This window comes from Nelumbo lutea, chromosome 3 (genome assembly GCF_056320005.1).
Source record: "Nelumbo lutea isolate HS-2025 chromosome 3, American lotus-T2T, whole genome shotgun sequence".
Taxonomy (NCBI): Eukaryota; Viridiplantae; Streptophyta; class Magnoliopsida; order Proteales; family Nelumbonaceae; genus Nelumbo; species Nelumbo lutea.
In genome coordinates, this window is record NC_142686.1 from 40,218,021 (window position 1) to 40,238,883 (window position 20,863).

The following is a 20,863-nucleotide window of genomic DNA, read 5'->3' on the forward strand; positions in this document are numbered from 1 at the left end:
TTTTTGGTTCGGGATCGGGAGGTTTTGGTTTCCTATTGAGTTCTGGCTCGGATGTTTTATTGAATGCTGGTTGTGTCACTGTAAAGCTGGGTCAGCTGAGTATGCTAAACTCTTTGTTATAAAAGAATGCTGCTTGACAGCAACTGGCCTGGGTTTTGTGGATATTTGGATGTTTTCTGATTCAAGAAACGTTGTTAAGACTTTATCTGCTAGATCTTTTGATTGTGCTCCGTTAGTTTGGCCCCTTTTGCATGATATCTTCAATCTGATAGGCCATGGATCGAAATTTTTTCATGTTGATTGCAGTAAAGTGAGGGTAGCCCATGTTTTAGCGGCTAAAGATAAATCCGGTTTGCAAGCAAGTTGGGACTCTCTTCCTAGTTGGCTACAAAGTCTCTGGAATGATAGTCTGAAAGTGCAGTAGCTTCTCTTAGCTTGTTTTTTCTTTTCTTTCTGTATTTGGTTTTCTTGTGTTAGTATACTTGTTTTCCTATCCACTCGACGATGCCTCAAAAGTTAAAAAATAGGGTTCATATTTTTTAATCGAAACTTTAAGTTTTTGGTTGGATTTTAGATGAAAAATATATCGCATAGGTGCATATATTGTGTCGAAAATTTTGACTGGTCTCCATTCTCCATTGTCCCTCGTCTCTTGCCCCATAAGAAAAAAAATCCTGGCTCCACCACCGTTTTCACAATTCACTTTCATGCATCATAAATTTTACTTTAATACTAATATATTACTATAATTGTTTTTTTTGCAACATCAATGTAATTTTTATTTATATTATTAATAATTTATGACAATTTTATACATCAAATTTGAATCTAAATATTATTTGGGATCGTCACCCAAATGAAGACTCCTCACAACTACATTATAATAGAACAACATGTCAAAATAGATGGTCGATTTTAAGTTTCAAAATATTAATGAAAATATTGTTTTAATAAACCTAGTAATAATGAAATTCATATTGGAGTTATATATATATATATATATATATATATATATATATATATATATTGCATACTTTTTATTTTTAATGCCATTTCTTAATAATTTTTGAGCGAACCCCAACGTGTAACTTTCATGTATTTATATTTTACAAGTAAATCTATGATATGATATGGAAAAGGTATGATACACAAAGAGCATTGACCGTTCAAAGCCCTCTAATGAATTTTTGATGAAATACTAGCTAGCTGATTGATTATCACTTTTATAATACTGATTAGTTGGTTTTAAGTATAGTGGAACTCATTTTTTATTCATGATATTTTGATTCAGTGGGCTTAAGGTTTTTTATTTTATTTTTTGAGTATCATAGGAATTGCCTTTATGAAGGAATGACAAAACAAAATTCATGTTGCTGACCCTAACCCCATATAGTTGGAGATAAGGCTTGGATGATGCTAAAAAAATACCTTGTAGTAGCTTTCACACTAAAAAAGAGCTCAGTAGTGTATTGACTATCCATTCATGTCATTGGATTGGGAGCAAAGTCACAAATCACTCTGATCAGTTAATTAAATAGAGAGTGTGAATTGTGAAAGAGAAAGAAGCACTCTACCATATCTTGACAATCTGATCGATCTAGTGGTGAGGCACCATGTCTTAATTCTATCCACTAAGGGAGATAAAAGTAGTCCAAGAGCCCGGAGCCCAGATTTGCTCTGTGTAACCCACTACCCAATCAATCACAAGTGAACAAACCAGTATTGTGTAAAATAACACCGACGTGTTCAGTCATGATTGGTCACACAAAGTGGAGAGACCCTTCATCATCCATCAACAACAGTGGTATCATCCTCCCTCACTAATAGTACAGTAATTCTGGACAGGAAATTCCACCATAGATGCAGGCGAGTGGAAAATGGAGCAACTTGTCACATTTGCAGGATTCAGTCAGCAGGAATTTTTAAATCACAATTTATATAATAAACTTCTTAAGCTTCATTCCCTTTTCTGGTGGAAGCTCTGCATCTGTGTTTTTCTTTCTCAATCCATTGATGATTGATGTGGCAGTAACAGGAGATCTATGTTGGTATAAGGAGAGACCATCATCACCCCTTTAGCCACCTGACAAAAAAAAAAAGAATTAATTTATGCTTTGAAAGATTTAGTGTTTCTAAGGCTCAGTTTAGAAGGAATAGAAATACATATATATAGAGAGAGAGAGTATAAAACCTTATAATTTGTATTATTTTGTGTATATTTGTATTTGTACCCTTTCAAAGCTCAATTTGGAAGGAGTATGAATGCAAATATGCACAGTGCAAATATATATAAATAATATAAATTATACAAGGTTTTGAATTTTATATATTTGCATTTATATTCCTTTTAAATTGAGCCTAAGGCTGTGTTTGGTTGCAATGCAAACGCAAATATATACACTACATATTTATTCATTTTTCGGTTCATGAATGCAAACATAGTTCACATTTTAAATCGTTTTTGCATTCATCTTATATGTTTGAAATCGGTGTAAAGTGTGGGCCCATCATTAAATGATCCAACTATCTTATGCTCCAATGCCTTAACTTTGATCAAAAAGTTAAACACAAAATTGTATCTAAAATATAAGTACAGTAATATTCTCTTTTCAGAATACAAAAGTGTAATAAAATACATTTATACTCTAATAATCATTACCTTTTTACGTATCAAATAAATGTTCGCAAACACGAACCGGAATACATAAATATTCCGCTTTGGCATTTGTATCGCAAACGAACGGAGCCTAGGTAAAATTGGTCTCAAGAAAAAGAGTAAGCCCAAATCTTTCTTTTCTTTTCTGATTACAAGTGCAATTTTGTCAAAAAAATTGATGAAAAAGATGAATTGTCAAGAAAATCATCACTAGAACTGAAAAAATGCATGTGAGGAGTGATCATCGCTGTTAGAGTTTGAAAAATCAAATTCGATATTTCAAATAACAATAGCAACTTGTATAGATCAACCCAAAACTTTTCTGATTATGTGACATGAAAAATCATATTTTAAAACCAATTTCTATTGATCAACCCTGCCCCAATGTTTCATGAAAAAACTACCAACACTATAATAGACCACACCCACAACAAAGTAGAAACTAAAACCTTTTCAGTTTTGAGTTGTAAACTGTAAGCGCATGGACTGGGGATTAGGGTGGATTTACAAACTAGTGAGTGTATCTATCTTCCTTGATATAATGGAATGCCCACTAACTAAACCCATCCACTGTAGTTTTAGATAATTTTATATGCTCTCCATCTTTTCAAGCTCTAGCGAAATTAAAATTATCAGCTAGCAAATCTCATAATTTAAGTATTCAACTTGAAGAGAGTAGTGATCATGACCCGATGACAATTCGGTAAACAATGAAAGCGGTGCTGATGCCTTTATTTATCATTCCTTGTGGATGTCAGGATGACATGATCGTTCCAAGTTGAATGCCCTCCAGAGTTTGATCATGTCTGCAATTCCCATTCCAAGCTATTGCAATTTTAAAATTCTTAATTGAGTGATGATTCAGCAGGGGTTGGTCATGCTGAGGAAACCAAGTATGCCTCAGTGCACTAATTAATGGGCATGTGTTTATAGCTTATTGGCTTGATTTTTTTTAACAAAAAAAAAAAAAAAGATTTCTCCATTTCTGAGACAGTGACTGATGAACAAATAAGGGCTTACACAGTTTTGTTGCTGCTTGGTATGACCACTCCACTTGAATTAATCATCTTTATTTAATTTGATAAGGAGTAGTGAGCATGACAAGCCTCTTGGCTCGTGCAGATGGGAACAAAATATAAACATAGAATTTTGTGCAAGTGGAAATACAGACTAAATTAAAGAAGAGGGATGTGGTTAATTTGCCCCAACCAGAGAGCAGCTACAATGAAATTAAGTAGACCAATCAGGGAGATAAGAGGTGGAGCCCCTTTGGGCAGCCAACACTGAATTGCCACAATTAAGGAAAGCCCTAAACTAGTCTAGCAAGATGATCCCATCATTAAAACACGAGTTTTTACTTTACTTGCATTCATCATCATCTACCAAATCAATCATCACGGCTCTATTGTATCCAGGAAAGCAATAGACTAAGTGATGAATGATGAAATTTGAACCCATGATTTGAAGGTGTATGTATTACTATAATGGGCCTTAGTGCCTGGCCGTTGGGGACCCATAACTTTAGTGGGGAACTATGGGCCAATCCCATCATAAAAAGTAGAAAAATATCATAATGAATGGTTGATAAAAGGAGAGCTATCCAAGGTTTACATTTTTTAAATGTGTCCATTTCCCAATTTTAATAGGAGAAAAACCTTAAAATCCATCACCTTTGTCTCTTGAACTCCAATATCTATCTTCTCTCTCTCTCTGACCATAAATACACAACAAGATGGTTTCAGGATTTCCCCATCTCCATAAATCATCTTCTTAGTGTTTTCTATTTCCATCTCTTCAAATATCAGGAAGCTTGGAGTTAAATGGGCCTCCCCAACACTACAACTACAAGCCCTCCTCATCCCTATCCTCAAGCAATTCAGCTTAAGTTGTACCAAGCCTTCATATTTTCAATTCCAATTCTCTTCTCTATAATTCTTTTGCTATTGTTCTACCTATTTTACCTCAAGAGGAGGGCCTCCAATCTCCCTTCCTCTCCTCCAACACTTACAGGGAGATTGAATCAAGCCACCAATTACAGTTACCCGGTAACTCTCTCTCTCTCTCTCTCTCTCTCTCTCTCTCTCTCTCTTGCAGAAGATAAACAAAACTTAGAAATCAAACATTTTCTTTGGAGCCTGAAATTAAAAATTAAACATATTATATAGTAAGAAGTTAGTCATGAATGTCTGGTTTCGTTTTTGTTGTCCTTAGCCTCCTGGAATGGATTTGAAAGAGGAAATGAGAAACAAGCTTCCCATAATTATATATGATGAGGAATTAAGTACCCGAAGTTCACAGTAAGTGCAGTTTCTTTTGCTTTTTTGCCTCTGCTAAATTTACGTTTTCTTATTTGACGTTCCTTTATTCTCTACTCCTTTTTCTGGTAGGGCTTTATAGTTTACAATCTTCTTACGAAACACTGTCTATATATCTACTTCTTTTTTTCTCTCACTTTTTTGGTCTCTCTGTGTCTGTGTCTGTGTGCGTGTTGGTGGTGGTGGGTGTCTTCTTTTGATGTTGATGTGGGATATTTTAGGAAGGACTGGATTAAAGGATCCCGTGGTCAATACCCTTATTGAATTCTGAATCATGGATACGATCGAGGGGTGCAGATGTATATATATTTCAAAATTTCGAATTCCAAAGCTCTGGAGATTATTAATAAGAATAAGATTTCTCCATGATCCCCCAGTCCCAGGGGCCACCTCCAAGTTCAACACTGGCTAATTAAGCCAAAGTTGAGCATAATGATCACATACTAATAATTTAAACCATTTAATTCCTCTTGGGTCATCTGCAAATTTATGAAGCAATATTAATCTGTATTCTGTAGTGTTGGTTGAATAAATTAAGTTTCTTGGTTAAATTAAAATACAGTACTAAAGCTAAGAGTAGGGTTTAATTAAGTGGATGAATATGGATTAAAGTGCAGATGTTGCGTGTGCCTGGGAGATTTTGAGATGAAGGAGCAATTGCACCAGATTCCTTCTTGCAACCATGTGTTTCACGTCGATTGTATTAATCACTGGCTTCAAGCAAACACCACATGTCCGCTTTGCCGCTGCTCCATCCTTGTAATTATCAGCAGTAGCTAGGAATTACAAAAATCTGTTATCTAATTACCCCGATCGAGACTCTCGATCATGCGCCCACCACAACAATCTATATGCATGAAGGAAAAGCCAAGGATCTCCACTACTACCACTAGCTAGCTAGTGACGACATGTTTAAGTTTAACAGAGCCCCTGCCTGTGCTTATCTATGGCTATGGCTATGGTGAATTGGTGATTCACAAGACAAAATTCGTCTATTTTAATGGATCATTAATTACCAACATGATTCTTACTCAGTGGTTTGTGCAGATCCTTTATGACTTTAATTATCACCTAAATTATGCCCTTTTTGGTAAATTCAATTATATATACCTTCATGTAATGCCCTGCTTTTAGTTGTAAATTTTAAGATGGTGGGGGGTGTGCTACCTCTTCAATATAAATTGTTTTCTTTGTTGAGATTTTAAGAAAATTAGGCAAACACAGGTTCGACTATACTACTAGAAAGACATGTTAACAAATCAGGTGGAATTTATCAAAATCCATGGGTGCGTTTTGATTTCCCAGTACCATATCTTTCCGGCATCATACATTTTACGGTCCCTCACCATGCCTCTCTTTGCTCCAAACCCATCTTACTAATTTTTTCTTTTTTTAATTCCACATAATTATCCATTAAAGAAAGAGACATTTTCTTTTTTTAATATTTAGTGACCTAAATTGTCTCTAATTCCTATTTGTCTCCTAAATTATCTCAAATTCCTATTTATCTCTTAAATTATCTATAATTTAATAGAGAAATTCCCTCCTAAGCTATCTCTAATTCTTATTTATGCTCCCACCTCACTTTTTATCTACATCTATCTAAAGAAAGTTTCAATTAAAAAATTTTAGAATTATTTAAATCTTATGACAAAATAATATACTAACTTTAAAATATTTAACACAAAAATTAAATTATAATAGATTTAATAATATTCATATTATTAATAATTCTCTATTTTTCTAAAATTCATCATGAAATTATGTAAGAATAATATAAATTATAATTTCACAAATTATTAAATTTAAATTTTATTCAAATAATAAAATTTAGCATTAAAAAATAAAGAATTATTTAAATATCTCAATAACTAAATATCTTAAATAACAAAAAATTAAAAATACCTAAATAATTATATAAAAATATTTAATATTACACAATGACATTAATATAAATAAAATTCAAATAACGAAAATATTTAAATATTTTACATATTACTTAAATATTTAGATAATGAAATATTTAAATATTTTAGATTGAGAAATATGAGAATTTTCCCACTTTGTTGTATTAAAAAAATATATTTAAAGTATGAAATATTAATATACATCTATGGTTGGGTCGGTTTACAAATGACCAAATTGAAACTGACTTAACTTGGTCGAGTTGGAAAATTGCTAAACCAAAGCTGATTGAAATACTAGAAAGCTGGCCAACTCGGGTTAAGTTCGATCAAATGGATTATTAAAAAGTTAATGTGTATACACACACACACACACGCGCGTGCACACACTAGTGGGGACCCGTACAATGCACGGGATGGGGCGCCCCTCCTTGTCCCTAGCCCCCATAAGTCAAGACACTCTACTCCATCTCTATTCTGACCTAGTGGCGGGGTGGATTTAGGGCTAAGCACCCATGGGGAACCCCCAAATTTTTTCCACTTTGAGGCAACCACCTAAAAAATCTAATTTATGGATATTTAACAAATAAGGTTATGGGAATTTTAGGGTATTTTAAAAATTAATATGAAACCTATGAATATTTTACTTAATTACCATTGGATTTGGGGAATTATATACAAACCCTATCCCTAATTTGGGAAAAAATGTTTTCCCTATCCCTACCCTGTCTCTGCCCCGTCCCCGTTTAAAATTTGAGAAAACTTGCCCCATTCGGGGTAGAGCAGGGTAGGGCCCCAGTTTTACAAGGAAAATTTTTCATCCTTACAATTCTAATAATTTTCTATAACTAATTAGCTAACTGTAAATTAAATAACAATAAATTACATTTTTTATGATAATTTCCAAAAAAAAATATTGGAATTGCTATTGATTAGTAGTAATGTATAGTAAATTAATTATTTACAATAACAATAAATTAATGTAAATTATTTACTTTTTAAGCCTAAATTGTTTACTATGAATCAAAGTAAATGCAATTATAGTAAATTAATGTAATTATGGTAAATTACATTATTTTTAATTAAAAGTAAACCATTTGTTGTTAATTAATGTAAAACTAGGTATGGTCGAAGTCAACCAAGTGGTCTAGATTGGTATGGATAGATTTAATAACTTTCCTATATTATTTATTAAAATAATAACAATGGATTGCTATTTAAACAATTATGAAACATTTTCTTATAGATTAATTTCCAAATTTTTAGACAATATAGTTGAATAATGATAATGGGTTATTATTTAAATAGTTTTGGAGACGTTTTTTTCATAGATTAATTTCTTAATTTTTTATACTCTTTTAAAAAATATTTAAGGATTATTAGTTAAAGAGTTTCTCTAAATTATTTGATAATTGTTAACTATAATTATTGATTTTACAAAAATTAGTAAATTATGCTAATTAGTAATATCTTTTATCAATAAATAATTATTGTAAAAGTTTAATGAAAATTTATTAAATTACAATGATTAATTTAAATTATGCTAAGCGTTGAAATTTGAACATTTTTAATAACCAAAATTATTAAATAATGGATTGTTTATTAATTTTTGTTAGATTATTAAATTATTTAATATTTATTAAATAATGGATTATTTCTGAAATAATTATTTTATAATTTTTGGAAGAATATTTTCCAGAATTTTTTAATAATTTTCATAACTAATGGGTTATTTAATAATAGATTATTTAACAATAATGGAGGATGGCATGAATATATAGGAAACATTGAATCCCCCTTATTCCTCTCTTTAATTTGCTTGAAATCACATCTATAGATATAAATATTGTTTGATTTGGAAACTAAATCTTAATAAATTATGTCCCTATTTTTATGGGAACGTTGAGAGAATAGAGAGGAATTAGAGATGGAAATGAAGGAGATGATAAAATATATATTGAGCTAATTAAGGAGAGAAGTTAGGTTGTTATAGAAGGTGAAAGACATGAGTTGTGAGGGGGGGAGAGAGAGAGAACCCAATAAGAAGGGAGAGGAATGAAGTGAGAGGGTGCTGAGATGGCAAATTAAGTGATGGGAAGGGGGAGAGGAGAGAGAGTCAAGGAGAAATGGAGAAATGCGGGGTAATGGAGCAAGGATAAGCAAGATGACATGGACCGTCTTACTATATATAGGGTTGTGTGATCAACTCATCACCTAACCCTCCCATTTAAATGGGTTGGGTCGGGTTAGGTTGTGGATAACCATTGGATTAACCATTACAGACATAAGTATTAATTCCTTAGCCTTTTTTTTTAAATTTTCTTCATTTGAATTAAATAATTTATAATTAATGCATTAATTTTCTATTAGTTGTTGACTAAATTTAGTTTTGTCTTGAATCAACGTGGTCCAAATCAATTTGACCCGAGTCCAGACCAGTTCAATGTGGTCTGACCCAATCCAACACATACCGATCTAGGTCAACCCGAATTCGAAATAGACCTAGGCAGGATGGTTCGGTACCACTTTGCCCTACCCGGTTTGGGTTGTCCGATCCAACCAGTATTCACACAACCCAACCCGATCCGGTACAAGTTGAATCCAAAATGGACCTTGGGCGGGATGGTTCGGTACTGCTTACTTTGCCCGGTTTGGGTCATCCAATCCAACCAGCATTCGCATAGCCCCGACCCAACCTGGTACAAGTTGGTCCAGGTCAACCCGAATCCAAAACGGTTTCGAGCAGGATGGTTCGATGTCTACGTGTCTATATCGTCCGATCGACCAATATCCACACAACTCGACCTGAATACGAACCAACCCGATTTACTTATGTTGACCCACTTTGGGTCAGTTGGTTCGGTCCCAAACTCGTGCACAAAACTGATATGATCCGGTCCAAGTCAATCCACCATTGACTTGAACCTTCACCACTTGTGCAAATAATAACTACAATTACCACCAAGCTATGACCAACTTATTTGTTAAGAGAGAGTTAGTTTGTTTTTTAAGTCTATAAATATAAGATTAATGGGTTTGGGCAGATTAGATTGGGTTAAAGCGGTTTTGGATTGAACCCAATCCATTTAATTTTATATAACTGAGTCATTAATGGGTTGACAGGTTAGATAGATTGGATTGAGGCTCAACCCAAACCAAACCCAACCCAATCTGCCCAATTGCCACCACTAACTAACTAACTAACTAACTAACTAACTAACTAACTATATATATATATATAGCCAGATATATATTATTTTTGAGAAAGATAATGTTCTTGATTGTGTAAGGGAAATTAGAAATGAATTATTGAATTCTGGTTTCAAAAATATGATTTAATTTCCACTAGCTAGTGATACAATGTGATATTTTACAAATCAAATAGACATCTGATTGAATTGATGTTAACTTACCATTTTATTTAACTCCACCAATATCTAGCATGTCTTAATTACATTAATGCTGGTCCCAAGCCTTGGATGAAGGAAGATGAATATTGTATCGAGCAGGCACTTTGACACAAAAATTTTTGTCAACCCCTAATGAATACGGTTTAAATCGTAATTACATGCTCATGACGCTTGAAGAGTTGATGATATATGTATGTCTATGGGTGGTGGATAAACAATTTTGTATATACAAGAAGTAAAATTTCGAGTACCCTCGGTTACTTATAATTCATGCAGCCTTGGATAATACTTTCCCGTCCCCTCCCCCAACTTTTATTTGTTTTTCTGACTCTTGGGGGCATGCTACCCCCTCCCCCCCCAATAAATAAATAAAGAATCACTATAGGGTGCTTACAAGAGATAAATAAAAAAGGAAAAAAACAGAGAGAGAAATTGATGAACATAAACTATGGTATACATATAAGACAAAAATTAAAGAATTTTAATTTAATTCAATTTTCCTACAAATGGTACACATGAGACAAAAGCTATTTGAGTTTGATCATTTCTTATGGCTGGACATGTTTTATAAGTTTAAAAAAATAATAATAATAAGTAGTCCATGCTTCAGGTAAACCCAATAGTCCTAATCTGAGAAAGCTTATACATGTTTCTTATATAGGATTTGCCAATTTGTCAAGAGATTTATAACTAATTTTCAGAAGAGAAAACAAGAGAATTAATAGATTCCTAGCGGGCGGGCCCCTGCGTTGCAGGGGCTGATTATAAGGAATGTGAATTAAATTGTGCAAAAATAATAGTAAAACAAAACAAGTGATAATGTAAATTAGTTGTATTGCATATAGATGCAGCCCTAGTGCACAGTTATCCCAACCCTCCATGACTCCACCCCACCACCCCCCAAAAAAGAAGGAAACGGAAAATAAAGGATTTAAATTATTCTCTTTCTTCTTCATTGTAGGTTCTTCCATTCTCACAAAATTGATAACCATATTCAAACAATTTTGTGTTTAGAAGCAGCCTTGATTAACCACAAATTTAAGTTGCATATATTGATGGATTAACCAGTTGACAATTGGCCACCTTGATTAACCTCAATACCAAACGCCCAGAAGTAGCTTTATTTTTCCAAGCTCTTTATTAATTATTTATAGCCATTTGAATGGTTTACCTTTCGTTTGGAATCCAACCAAATACACCTTTCACAAATTTGAAGCATTTACTTAAATAGGCTATCTGAATTAAATGAAAAAAAAAAATGAAACCCAACAAACAAAAAGCCTAAGAGAAATATAAACTGAAACACAAGAGCATAGGATTCCATCAAACAAAAAGAAGAATAATCATGTGGTATTCGATAAATGCAAATGTCGAAATCAGCATCTGTTCCACAAGCTGATTCTGGGCTCATTAATATCTTTGCAGTCTGCATCAACGCCAATAGAGTCCCACCATCTAAAGGAACAATTCTTTTTTTTTTTTTTTTTAACATTAACCTTTTTAGTGAAGATGACAATGTATTTACAAGAATTCCCTACTCAGGGATGTCGAAACATAGATCCATCTTATAATTACAAGCAAAAAAAGGCAAAAATATGGTGAGCTATATCATTGTCTATCCTACTGACAAGTAAGATTTTATACACATCAAAAGCAGAAATAATGTTATTCATCTTTACTTGGCAAGAAAAATAAAATAGAAATCATGTTCTTCACAATCTTAAGTATCTTCTCAGCCCAATGGCATTCCAATTGCGGCTGGTTCATCTATTTCATAACAAGTCCATGGCTCCTATAACTGCCCACCATTCAGCTTCAATGTTGCTTCTTGCCATGCATTGGTATTGTGAAGCAAATATAACCTTGTCACTTAGAAACTCAATTCCTATCAAACCTATAGTAACATAATCTGTAAGTGGCTCATAGGATCCATCCACATCTAAAAAGCTTAATTATTGTAGAAAGAATGTAATATATAAGTTTACTATAAACAACCTATTTGTATTTGCATACTCAGATTATGCATTTATTTTTATAATGCTAGTATGTGCCCTCCCAACTTAGATTACTAAATGATGGATATTTGTGGGTGGAATGGGAACTCATTCCTGTGTTAACATACATAGAGCTTTGCCACATGAGGATCTATGTTAAAAGCAAAATAAACATCTAATTTTCGTCTTACCTTTTTTATTATAGGAAAGCAAGATTATTTTAGGAGTTTCCCATACATCTTGTGGGACTCCTTCAGATATGATTCAACCTAAAGCTCAGTACTTACATATAAACATCATATTATGTGAGGAATAGTAAACAGGTCAATAGATTCACGAAGATTGCAGCCCCTAGTGGGTTTACTCAATGAATTGAATCCTGGGATCATTAACTATGTGAGGAATAGTAAACAGGTCCATTCTATAATTGAGGCCCTAGTCAGATGTGAAAAGCTTGAAAATGGTCACATTCAAAGCAGATCAGCAAGCCATTTAAAAAGAGGAAAAGAAGTAAATGATAGAAAGAAAGACCCAGAAAATGTTCATGATTCAGGAATCAGTCAACCTAATCATTCTCATGAAAATGAGAATGATGATGTTAGCAAGACATCTTTGATTGCAAAGCATCAGAAAGATCATGGTGGTAATTTTACAGCTTCAAGAGGCACCGGGTTGGATCTCAATGCAGTAGATGTCTCCAGCTCAGTTGATCAAAAATCATTTTTTCCTTATGAAATTTATGGTCATCTTAAATCCAGAGAGGTTTCGGAGTGTAGGAGCTCAACTGGGCCTTTGGAGAAAAATGACTCATTGAAATTGTGGAAAGAGATGAAGCAAAATGGTTTCCTCTCATCTTCACATGGAGGCATACCAGTGAACAAAATGACTCAGGAAGTAGGCAGGGTCCTTTATCCTTGGATAAACAAATTGTTTATTTGAGTTCAGATCATAAAGTTGGACATGGTGAAACATATGTAGTGGAGAGAAAGATTCATGACAAGATTTCAGGTGCTTTGAACTTCACATCTGAATGTGCTGATAGTGCTCTTACAATTAAATTGTCATCAGCTACAAATGTTGCATCAGAAGATAAAAGTTCTGTGTCTAATGAGGAGCTGGTGAATCAAGTAAGTGTTTGCATTCTTGTATTTACAGACCTTTCCACCTCCAGAACCTTGCATTCATGGATGCAGACATTTGGAAATTTTGTAGGATGCTTAGACTTTCCGGTTAATTAGGCAGGAAGCTTGTATTTCTTGTTTTGAATATGTACCTAAGTTGTTGAAGCTGTATTAGGCGTTGGACACCTGGAACAAATTTTCAGATAGTGAAGGAATGAAATGTCCTTCTAATGTGTTTTGATCATTTCAGGTGGCTGAGGGAGAACAGTACTTCTACTTATAGTCTCATAATGCCTTATAGAATGACTAAAATGAAAGCCAAAAGGATGAATGACTAAAATAAAAGCCAAAAGGATGACTCTCCAAGCTATATAAAGAGCTGAATTTGAGCCAAAATGAAAGCCAAAAGGAAAGTCCAAATAATGGGGGCATCATCTCAAACTGAAGAGCCCTTTTCAAGATTATTCATAAGAATCAAAATCGGTCATTGATGTTGCCATTTCTGGCCACGTACCAATGTTTTGTGATGTAAAAATTTTTTGGCTAAGTATCTCGTTATTTGACCCGGTGGTGACGTGCCTTAGTGATGAACTACTTGGTGGTGAACTGCCTGGTGGAGAACTGCCTGGGGGCGAACTGCTTGGTAGTAAACTGCCTGGTGGCAAACTGTCTGGTGGCGAGCTCCCTGGTGGCGAGCGCCTTGGTGGTGAACTGCCTGGTGGCAAGCTCCTTGGTGGCAAGCTCCCTGGTGGCGAACTGCCTGGTGGAGAGCTACCTGGTGGCGAACTCCCTACTAGGCGGCCTGTGACTTAGAGAATGGTGGAGCTCCCTGGTGCAGCGCAACCCGACTGCCCTCAGCATGAGGTGGTCTTCTTTCCTTTGTAGGCAATGGGAACTGAGGGACCTGCGAGGACTCCATCTTTTCCTCCTCTTTGTAGGTGGCGGGAGCTGAGGGACTTGCGAGAACTCCATCTTTTCCTCCTCTTTGTAGGTGACGGGAGCTGAAAGACCTATGAGAACTGAATCAGAGGACCCGGGGGTATTTTCCCGACGAGGGCTCTCCGACGCTTAATTTAGTACTCTGATTGTAGAGAGCTTTGAAGATAATATTGGAGAAACGAGAGAGCTAGAGAGCAGGGATTACCTCCATTTTTTCCATCCCCCTCCCCTTTGGGGGGTGAGGTCTTTATATACTGGAGTCATCGCGGGTTAGGTGGGTGAAAAGCCTCCAAACAGTAAGACTCGTCACATCTCGTCAAAACCGGAGTACGGTGGTGAACTCCTCGAGGTCGCCAGGCTGGCGCTTGTGTGAGGCGGCCAGGTCGGCGCCTGGACCAGGTTGTTAGGGCGGCGCCTGCATCAATCGGCGGGTCGGTGTATGGGCCAGGTTGTCAGGTCGGCGCCTGGCGGGTCAGTGTCTAGGCCAGGTAGGAAATCTTCCTGCCATACACCAAATTACTCCTGTACCGAACTTCTCTACAAGTGACGAGCTGCCTATGACGAGCTGTCCGTGGCAAGCTGTCTGTGGCTAGCTGTTTATGGTGAACTGCCTATGACAATCTGCCTGTGGCGAGTTGCTATCACGAGCTGCCAGTGGCAAGGAAAAAACGATTTTTTAAGAAAAAGAAATTGTAGGAATTTCAAAATTTCAGATGTAAGGAAAAAACTCGGTAAATATAAGAAAAGATTTTATATTCATTCCTATTTTATCTCTTTTTTTCCACATTTTTTCTCTCAATCAATTACTTTCTATTTCTCTCAATCATCTTCTGATAGTTACAACGAGAATAGAGAAAGAGAAAACAATGAGAACAAAATACAATAAAACATTGAGGTTGAAAAACCCTAGATTTTGAAGAACGAGGAAAAATCAAAACGAATGCAATGAAAGAAAAAGTTAAAACCACATACCTTGGAAGGGAACATATCCGTCTCCAGAAACCTTACAGGGGTTGCAGTAACAGCGAATCAAAGAGCAGTAGGGTTTTCTACGGGAGGCACAGTTGATATGAGATGGTCTTCCTCGAAGCTCGCCGTTGGATTTCTTCCTCGACGCTCGTCGTTCTCCCGTTCTTCCCTCGAAGCTCTCCTGACTCGAAGGTCTGTATGCTCGTGAACCAAACCCTTGGTCGAATAAACTGATGTTTCTTACACAGTACAAAATATTTGCGCGTGAGAGCGCTAATCTACTCGCACGAGTAAATTCCATTTAGCACAAATAAGGAGAAACCACCCATTCCGTAGTAAATATATACATAGATCGTTAAATTACCAGGTTATAGTAATAATTAGGGCCAATTAGGCGGTATTTGAAATTTTGGTCATTCCATGGATGACCAGGCGTTCTGTTTAGTGTGGATGAGATTGATCATCCATTCATAGCTTAAAATCTCCTTCATGCTTTTTTGTCGTGGTTGGTTTCCATTCACACCACATTCATGATTCACCTCGAGAACCTCTATCAATTGCTGATGCCAACTTGGCTACCAGACGGGTTAAACCTCCTCCTCACAGAGATGGTGCATGGCCTTCTTAAGGTCTCTGGTTTTTGAAGAGATGTATGATCTGATGATTCCTTTAGAGATTTAAGTTACTGCCAAATGTGCCTGTATAGATAATTATATGCAAACTGATAATTTCCTTGTTTGATATCTCTCCAGGGATTCCCTAAATTTGGAAATTACATTAACCAATCTCTCCTTTATCGGCTGTCAAGGTACACTGCATTATTACTGATGTGATTTGTGGTTTGGTTAATTTGTATGGTTTTTTCTTTTTTCATCCTAGGTGCTCATATTTTTTTGTTTGACCAAGATCAAAGAATATTTAAAACTTGTCAACTTTGAATATAAGCTTTGAGCTAGAAACCCACATTGATAGTGATTTCGAGGTGGTAAATTGAACATAATGAGATGGGGAAATCTCTTTACAACTTCTCTAGTCTTTATTAGAAGATAAACACAGCAAGGAGATAAAATCTCTTTTTATCTGTTATAGAGGATGGTGACCTTGGTGTTCACTCATTTACACCGATTACAAGCAGCTGATACAAGCTCACTCTCAATACACTAAATGAACAACACATAAGAATGGCGGTCCATCTTTCAGTGCTTCAATCATTGAAGATACCCAACATGCGAGAAAGCAATTAATCACCCATGACAGAGTCACATGGTCCTCCAAATACAAAAGATCGTGGGCTTGCAGAATACCAACAAGGATACGAGGTTGGCCTACGATAAAGGGAGCAACAAGTTTGAATGTCTTGCAAGGTCCTATGAGCTGTGAAGTGAATAACCACGAGTTCTGGGGAGTGATGAGGCGGAGCTAGGGATGATCATGGGCCAGGCCGGGCTGGGCTGGGCTTTGCCTTCATAATAATGAATTTAGGTTAGGCCCAGGCCCAACCTGACCTGCATTATGGGCCTAAAAAATATAAGCCTGGGCCTAGCCTTACATGGGCCCAGGCCAAGGGGTCAAGATTCAGGACCTAATTATTGTATTTTAATTCTAAAATTTAAAAATTATGTCTTATTTTTCACTTATTGTCGTGGAGACTATAATAACCTGTAAGAAACTTTAATGGTTATTGGTCCATGTCCAATAACCTTGAAATGTGAGTGTAATTATGTTATAAAGATGCTATATAAGGGATTTATAAAGGGGTTGTTTAGTTTTGACTTTTTCAATTTTTATATGCATAATTTAATTGCAATAGTTGTTTGATTGTGCTTTACTGCATCTATAGCTTGGTTGTTTGCATGATCAAAGGGAAGGATGCTCTTTGATCAAAGAAGGGAAGGACAAGATGTTTGCATAATCTGATCAACATGATCAAAGAAGGACAGGATAATCTTCGGCCTTGCATGACAAGCTGAACATGCATCTGTAGCTTGGATGTTTACATAATTGCATTATCTTATGTGGTGATTTGCATTACACTTTTTAAACTTCTAGTTAACCCAGTGTTGTAGTTGTCTTGCCTCCCAAATGCAAGGTGACTTGCATGATTATCATCAGCCATTTCTTATGCAACTTTTCTTCAGCAGCAAAGCAACCACAATAAGGCCAAGTAAATTAAGTGAGAGGTAGCTATGTTTCTTGTGTCAAACCATGCAATAATGGCTGTCTCTGCTATATATCATAGCAGAAAGTGTAATAAGATATCAGGGCATGTCCTCCTCAATGACAATAGAAAGACAAATTGAAATAAGATAGCACAGTATGGTCTCATCTTTTTGCAAATTGCAACACATATATAGGACCATTGCAAAGCCTTCTGTCTCTGTTATACATCATGGCAGCTGCATCCAGTCCACCCTTTAGTAGCCCTCATCAACTTCTTGGACCACAGTAGGTTGTAGTATATTAGGAGCCCTATATTTAATGTTAAATTGCTACTTGTTACTTTAAGATTTTCACCCTCTCGTGCTTATGCTATTTGGTATGAAAACAGATTGGAATGTGGATGAAAATGCTATATATTTTATAAATCTGTGGCTAAATAACCAGTTCTTAGTTCAAACCAACTAACCCTACCTGATGGCTCCTAAATCTAAAAGTCTTATTTGTTAAGTGTTTTAAAACTATAGCCTCTATTGAGAAAAAAATGACACAAATCAGAACTATATCCTAATATGCCATGTCAGCATGCAATATGGCAAGTTTCGATCAGTAATATGCCATGTCAGTATGTCATGTGGCAAGTTTTGATAATATTCTGGGATTTTAGGTTTGTGTTCTGGATAATTGGTCTCAGCAACTAAACATAGGATGCCAAAGTGAGAAAATAAAGTTTCCTTTCTCATCCCATCTTTCTCTCCCATTCTTTATAGGCAACCAAACAGACCATAAATGAAAAAAGAACACATAAATAAACAGGCAAGAGTGATGGTTCATATTCCAATGCTTTAGTCATTGAAGATACCCAAATGCGAGAGAAAGCAATTAATCACTCTGTTGTAGAGTTACTAGGTCCTTGGAAAACCAAGAGACGCAAGACCACAAATTACCCATCAGTGAGGCCCAAAGAAGGAAACGAGATTAGTAGGGCAAGGCTGGCCTAGGATACCAAAGGGACCTGCGAGGCTGAATGCTGTGCAAGGTCTTGCAAGATGAGAGGTTGATATTATATTTATGTGAAATAAATAAATAAAATTAGAGAATCCAAAAGTACAATTAATTAACCTGAATTGCTCATTTAGGTGGTATGCTAGACCATTTATTGATAATTTGGCAAATGTTTTAGATATACAAGGGGTAACTAAGGAAAGTCTAATGTGGGAAGCATTATGCCGTGTTGGTATGTGTAAGATAATTGTTCATGGCCCCATAAATAGGGTTAATTATTAAAATACCTACGGATTTACTAAAATCTTTCCTATAGTTTTTATTTTATTAAAAACCCCCTATAATTTTTGATTGATTTATTTATTCAACCTTTCATTTAGGGTTGTCAATAGGTTGGGTTTAGGTAGAATCAGTTGTGAATTAATTATTAATCAGGATAAAATCATAGACCAAAAACCGTCCCAATTAATAGTTGGGTTTATTGGGTCCAGACCTAATAGACCCGATTGTTTGGAAAGCCACATTTATTTATTTAAATGACAACTTCAAATTTAAAATTTGACAATATAACCTTAATAAAAGTGATAAAAAAATATTAAGTTATTTTTATGTTAGTAAAAGAAACATTTGTAACTGATACTATCTTATTTATTATCTATCAAATTGATAATTTCAAACATAAAATATGATAAAAATTATAATAAATTTAAATATAAAATAATTGGTTCTAGGTCTGAACCGGTTTAGAACAGGTAAGAAACAAAACCAATCCAATTATTAATCTGCACAAAATTAAAAATTATGGAACCAAAACCATTTCAATCGGTTCGATAGGTTGGGTGCATCGGGTAGACTTAATCCATTCACAGCCCACCTTGCATTGGACGAAAGTAAAAAATGATGGTTTCTGTTTGAACGAATTTAATCAAAAGAAAATAAAATTGGAAATTTTGGTCTTGCATATTTAAAACGTAGACATTATTTCTTTCTAAAAAAGCAAAGCTTGACATGAAATGTTAAGGGTACTTTAAAAAAAAAAAAACATGAGCCCATATTTTAAACATTATTCACTTGGTCTAGATGGATGGATACATGACCATAATCATTCCTAGGTGTCAATACAAACAGTTTCTTGCAAACTATAAAACTATAGGCGGTGTTTTAGTAAGTAAAATGCAAAATATTGTATTGTACTATTGTGTAGGGTTCAGTAAATGAATGAAAGTATGGTGGGTGTTTTAGTAAAAGTGTGATGGTTTTGATCGTTCAATTCAATGGTGTCCATTTGGTTTGGGAGATATCCTACAGGCTTTTAATGCAAAAATTGAATCCAGCTGTAGGTTGGATAGATAGGTTTGCCAGCCTGGTGATGGCTACTTTTAAATTTTAATTTTAAAATTCCGGTTGGCTTCAAAGATTTACAGCGTGGCATTGTTGAGGCATGTCCGGTGCTGGTGAGGCCAACATGGCATCAGTGGGACAGGTTAAAGGTGTGAGGAATTGAGAATAGTATCCAGCATACAGGCCAAATGGGTGGGCGTGGGGGGTCAAGTGTCTTTACTCTTTCTTGCTTCACCAGTCATCAATGTGATCGTAGAGTGGAGATGGTCCAATGTGGTTATTACTTATTAGACGTACGACCCAAATATATATATATATATATATATATATATATATATATATATATATATATATATATATATATATATATATTTTTATTTATTTATTTTTGTGTGGAGAAATCCAGTAGCCAATCCACTATCCACGCAGTGTCCATTTAGACAAGGGTCAAGGAGTGGTCTGCATTCGCCATTTTCACAACTGCACGGTTAGCCTCCCTCATCCCCACCTTGTTGTACTACTGCTGACTAGTTAAAAAGGGTTTTGTTTGTATAAAGTGAAAACAGGAGCGTCTCCATCTGTCCTATTATTATTAATATTAACTAATTTAAAAATGGCAGAAATTCCTTATCATTTTGAAAATTAGAGGGTACGACACAATCGTCTTGTACCCTTTGTTGATGCTTGATGGGGGCAAATTTAGGGAAACTCTGGTTCTGGTTGTAGATCCTACATCGATCTCATAACAAATAACATACATCATGGATTGGGTATGTGAAAAACGAGACACCCTCTCACAGTCGCTAAGTGTGGCAACTGGCACTGCGAGTAGTTGAAACAACGATTGAAGCATTAATCATGTGGTCAATCCAAGGGTCCCCTTTGTCTGGTGGATGGGTGAGATTATCCCACCTCCATATGGGAATTGGGGAGGACTTCACCTCTAATTAATAACAACCATTTCTCTATCAGGGCCAGGGGAAAGCTACGCCCCCGAACCAATTGACAGTGACAGGATGGATATTTTTGGGCAAAGCGAAATACATTGGTCA

The 20,863-nt window shown here is 35.4% G+C and overlaps 1 protein-coding gene and 1 long non-coding RNA gene across 5 annotated transcripts; one reads left to right on the top strand and one right to left on the bottom strand.

Annotated features, from left to right (window-relative positions):
• The first annotated feature begins 4,322 nt into the window (after positions 1–4,322).
• On the top strand, positions 4,323–17,089 carry LOC148864418 (putative E3 ubiquitin-protein ligase RHA4A). 2 transcript variants are annotated; one of them, XM_088981333.1, is made up of 4 exons: positions 4,323–4,701; positions 4,868–4,953; positions 16,061–16,116; positions 16,398–17,089. In XM_088981333.1, exons 1-4 carry the CDS (start codon positions 4,477–4,479, stop codon positions 16,445–16,447), a joined length of 417 nt encoding a protein of 138 aa, XP_088837459.1. In that variant the 5' UTR covers positions 4,323–4,476; the 3' UTR covers positions 16,448–17,089. The 2 variants fall into 2 exon arrangements, with proteins under 2 accessions (XP_088837459.1, XP_088837458.1); XM_088981332.1 differs by lacking the exons at positions 16,061–16,116; positions 16,398–17,089 and adding an exon at positions 5,589–6,181 and having other exon boundaries at positions 4,325–4,701.
• On the bottom strand, positions 11,742–15,964 carry LOC148864419 (uncharacterized). 3 transcript variants are annotated; one of them, XR_016110833.1, is made up of 3 exons: positions 15,312–15,917; positions 13,915–14,987; positions 11,742–12,179 (listed from the first exon to the last, which is right to left on the bottom strand). It is a non-coding gene; the product is annotated as an uncharacterized LOC148864419 (long non-coding RNA). The 3 variants fall into 3 exon arrangements; XR_016110832.1 differs by lacking the exon at positions 11,742–12,179 and having other exon boundaries at positions 13,741–14,987; positions 15,312–15,538; positions 15,673–15,919; XR_016110831.1 differs by lacking the exon at positions 11,742–12,179 and having other exon boundaries at positions 13,741–14,987; positions 15,312–15,964.
• Positions 17,090–20,863: the final 3,774 nt, after the last annotated feature.

Excerpts from the sequence above, each read along its gene's own strand:
- LOC148864418 (XM_088981332.1), top strand. The coding sequence starts at position 4,477 with ATGGGCCTCCCCAACACTACAACTACAAGCCCTCCTCATCCCTATCCT. Across the intron at positions 4,702-4,867 it reads CCACCAATTACAGTTACCCG|CCTCCTGGAATGGATTTGAA; the intron begins GTAACTCTCTCT and ends TGTTGTCCTTAG. Across the intron at positions 4,954-5,588 it reads TTAAGTACCCGAAGTTCACA|ATGTTGCGTGTGCCTGGGAG; the intron begins GTAAGTGCAGTT and ends ATTAAAGTGCAG.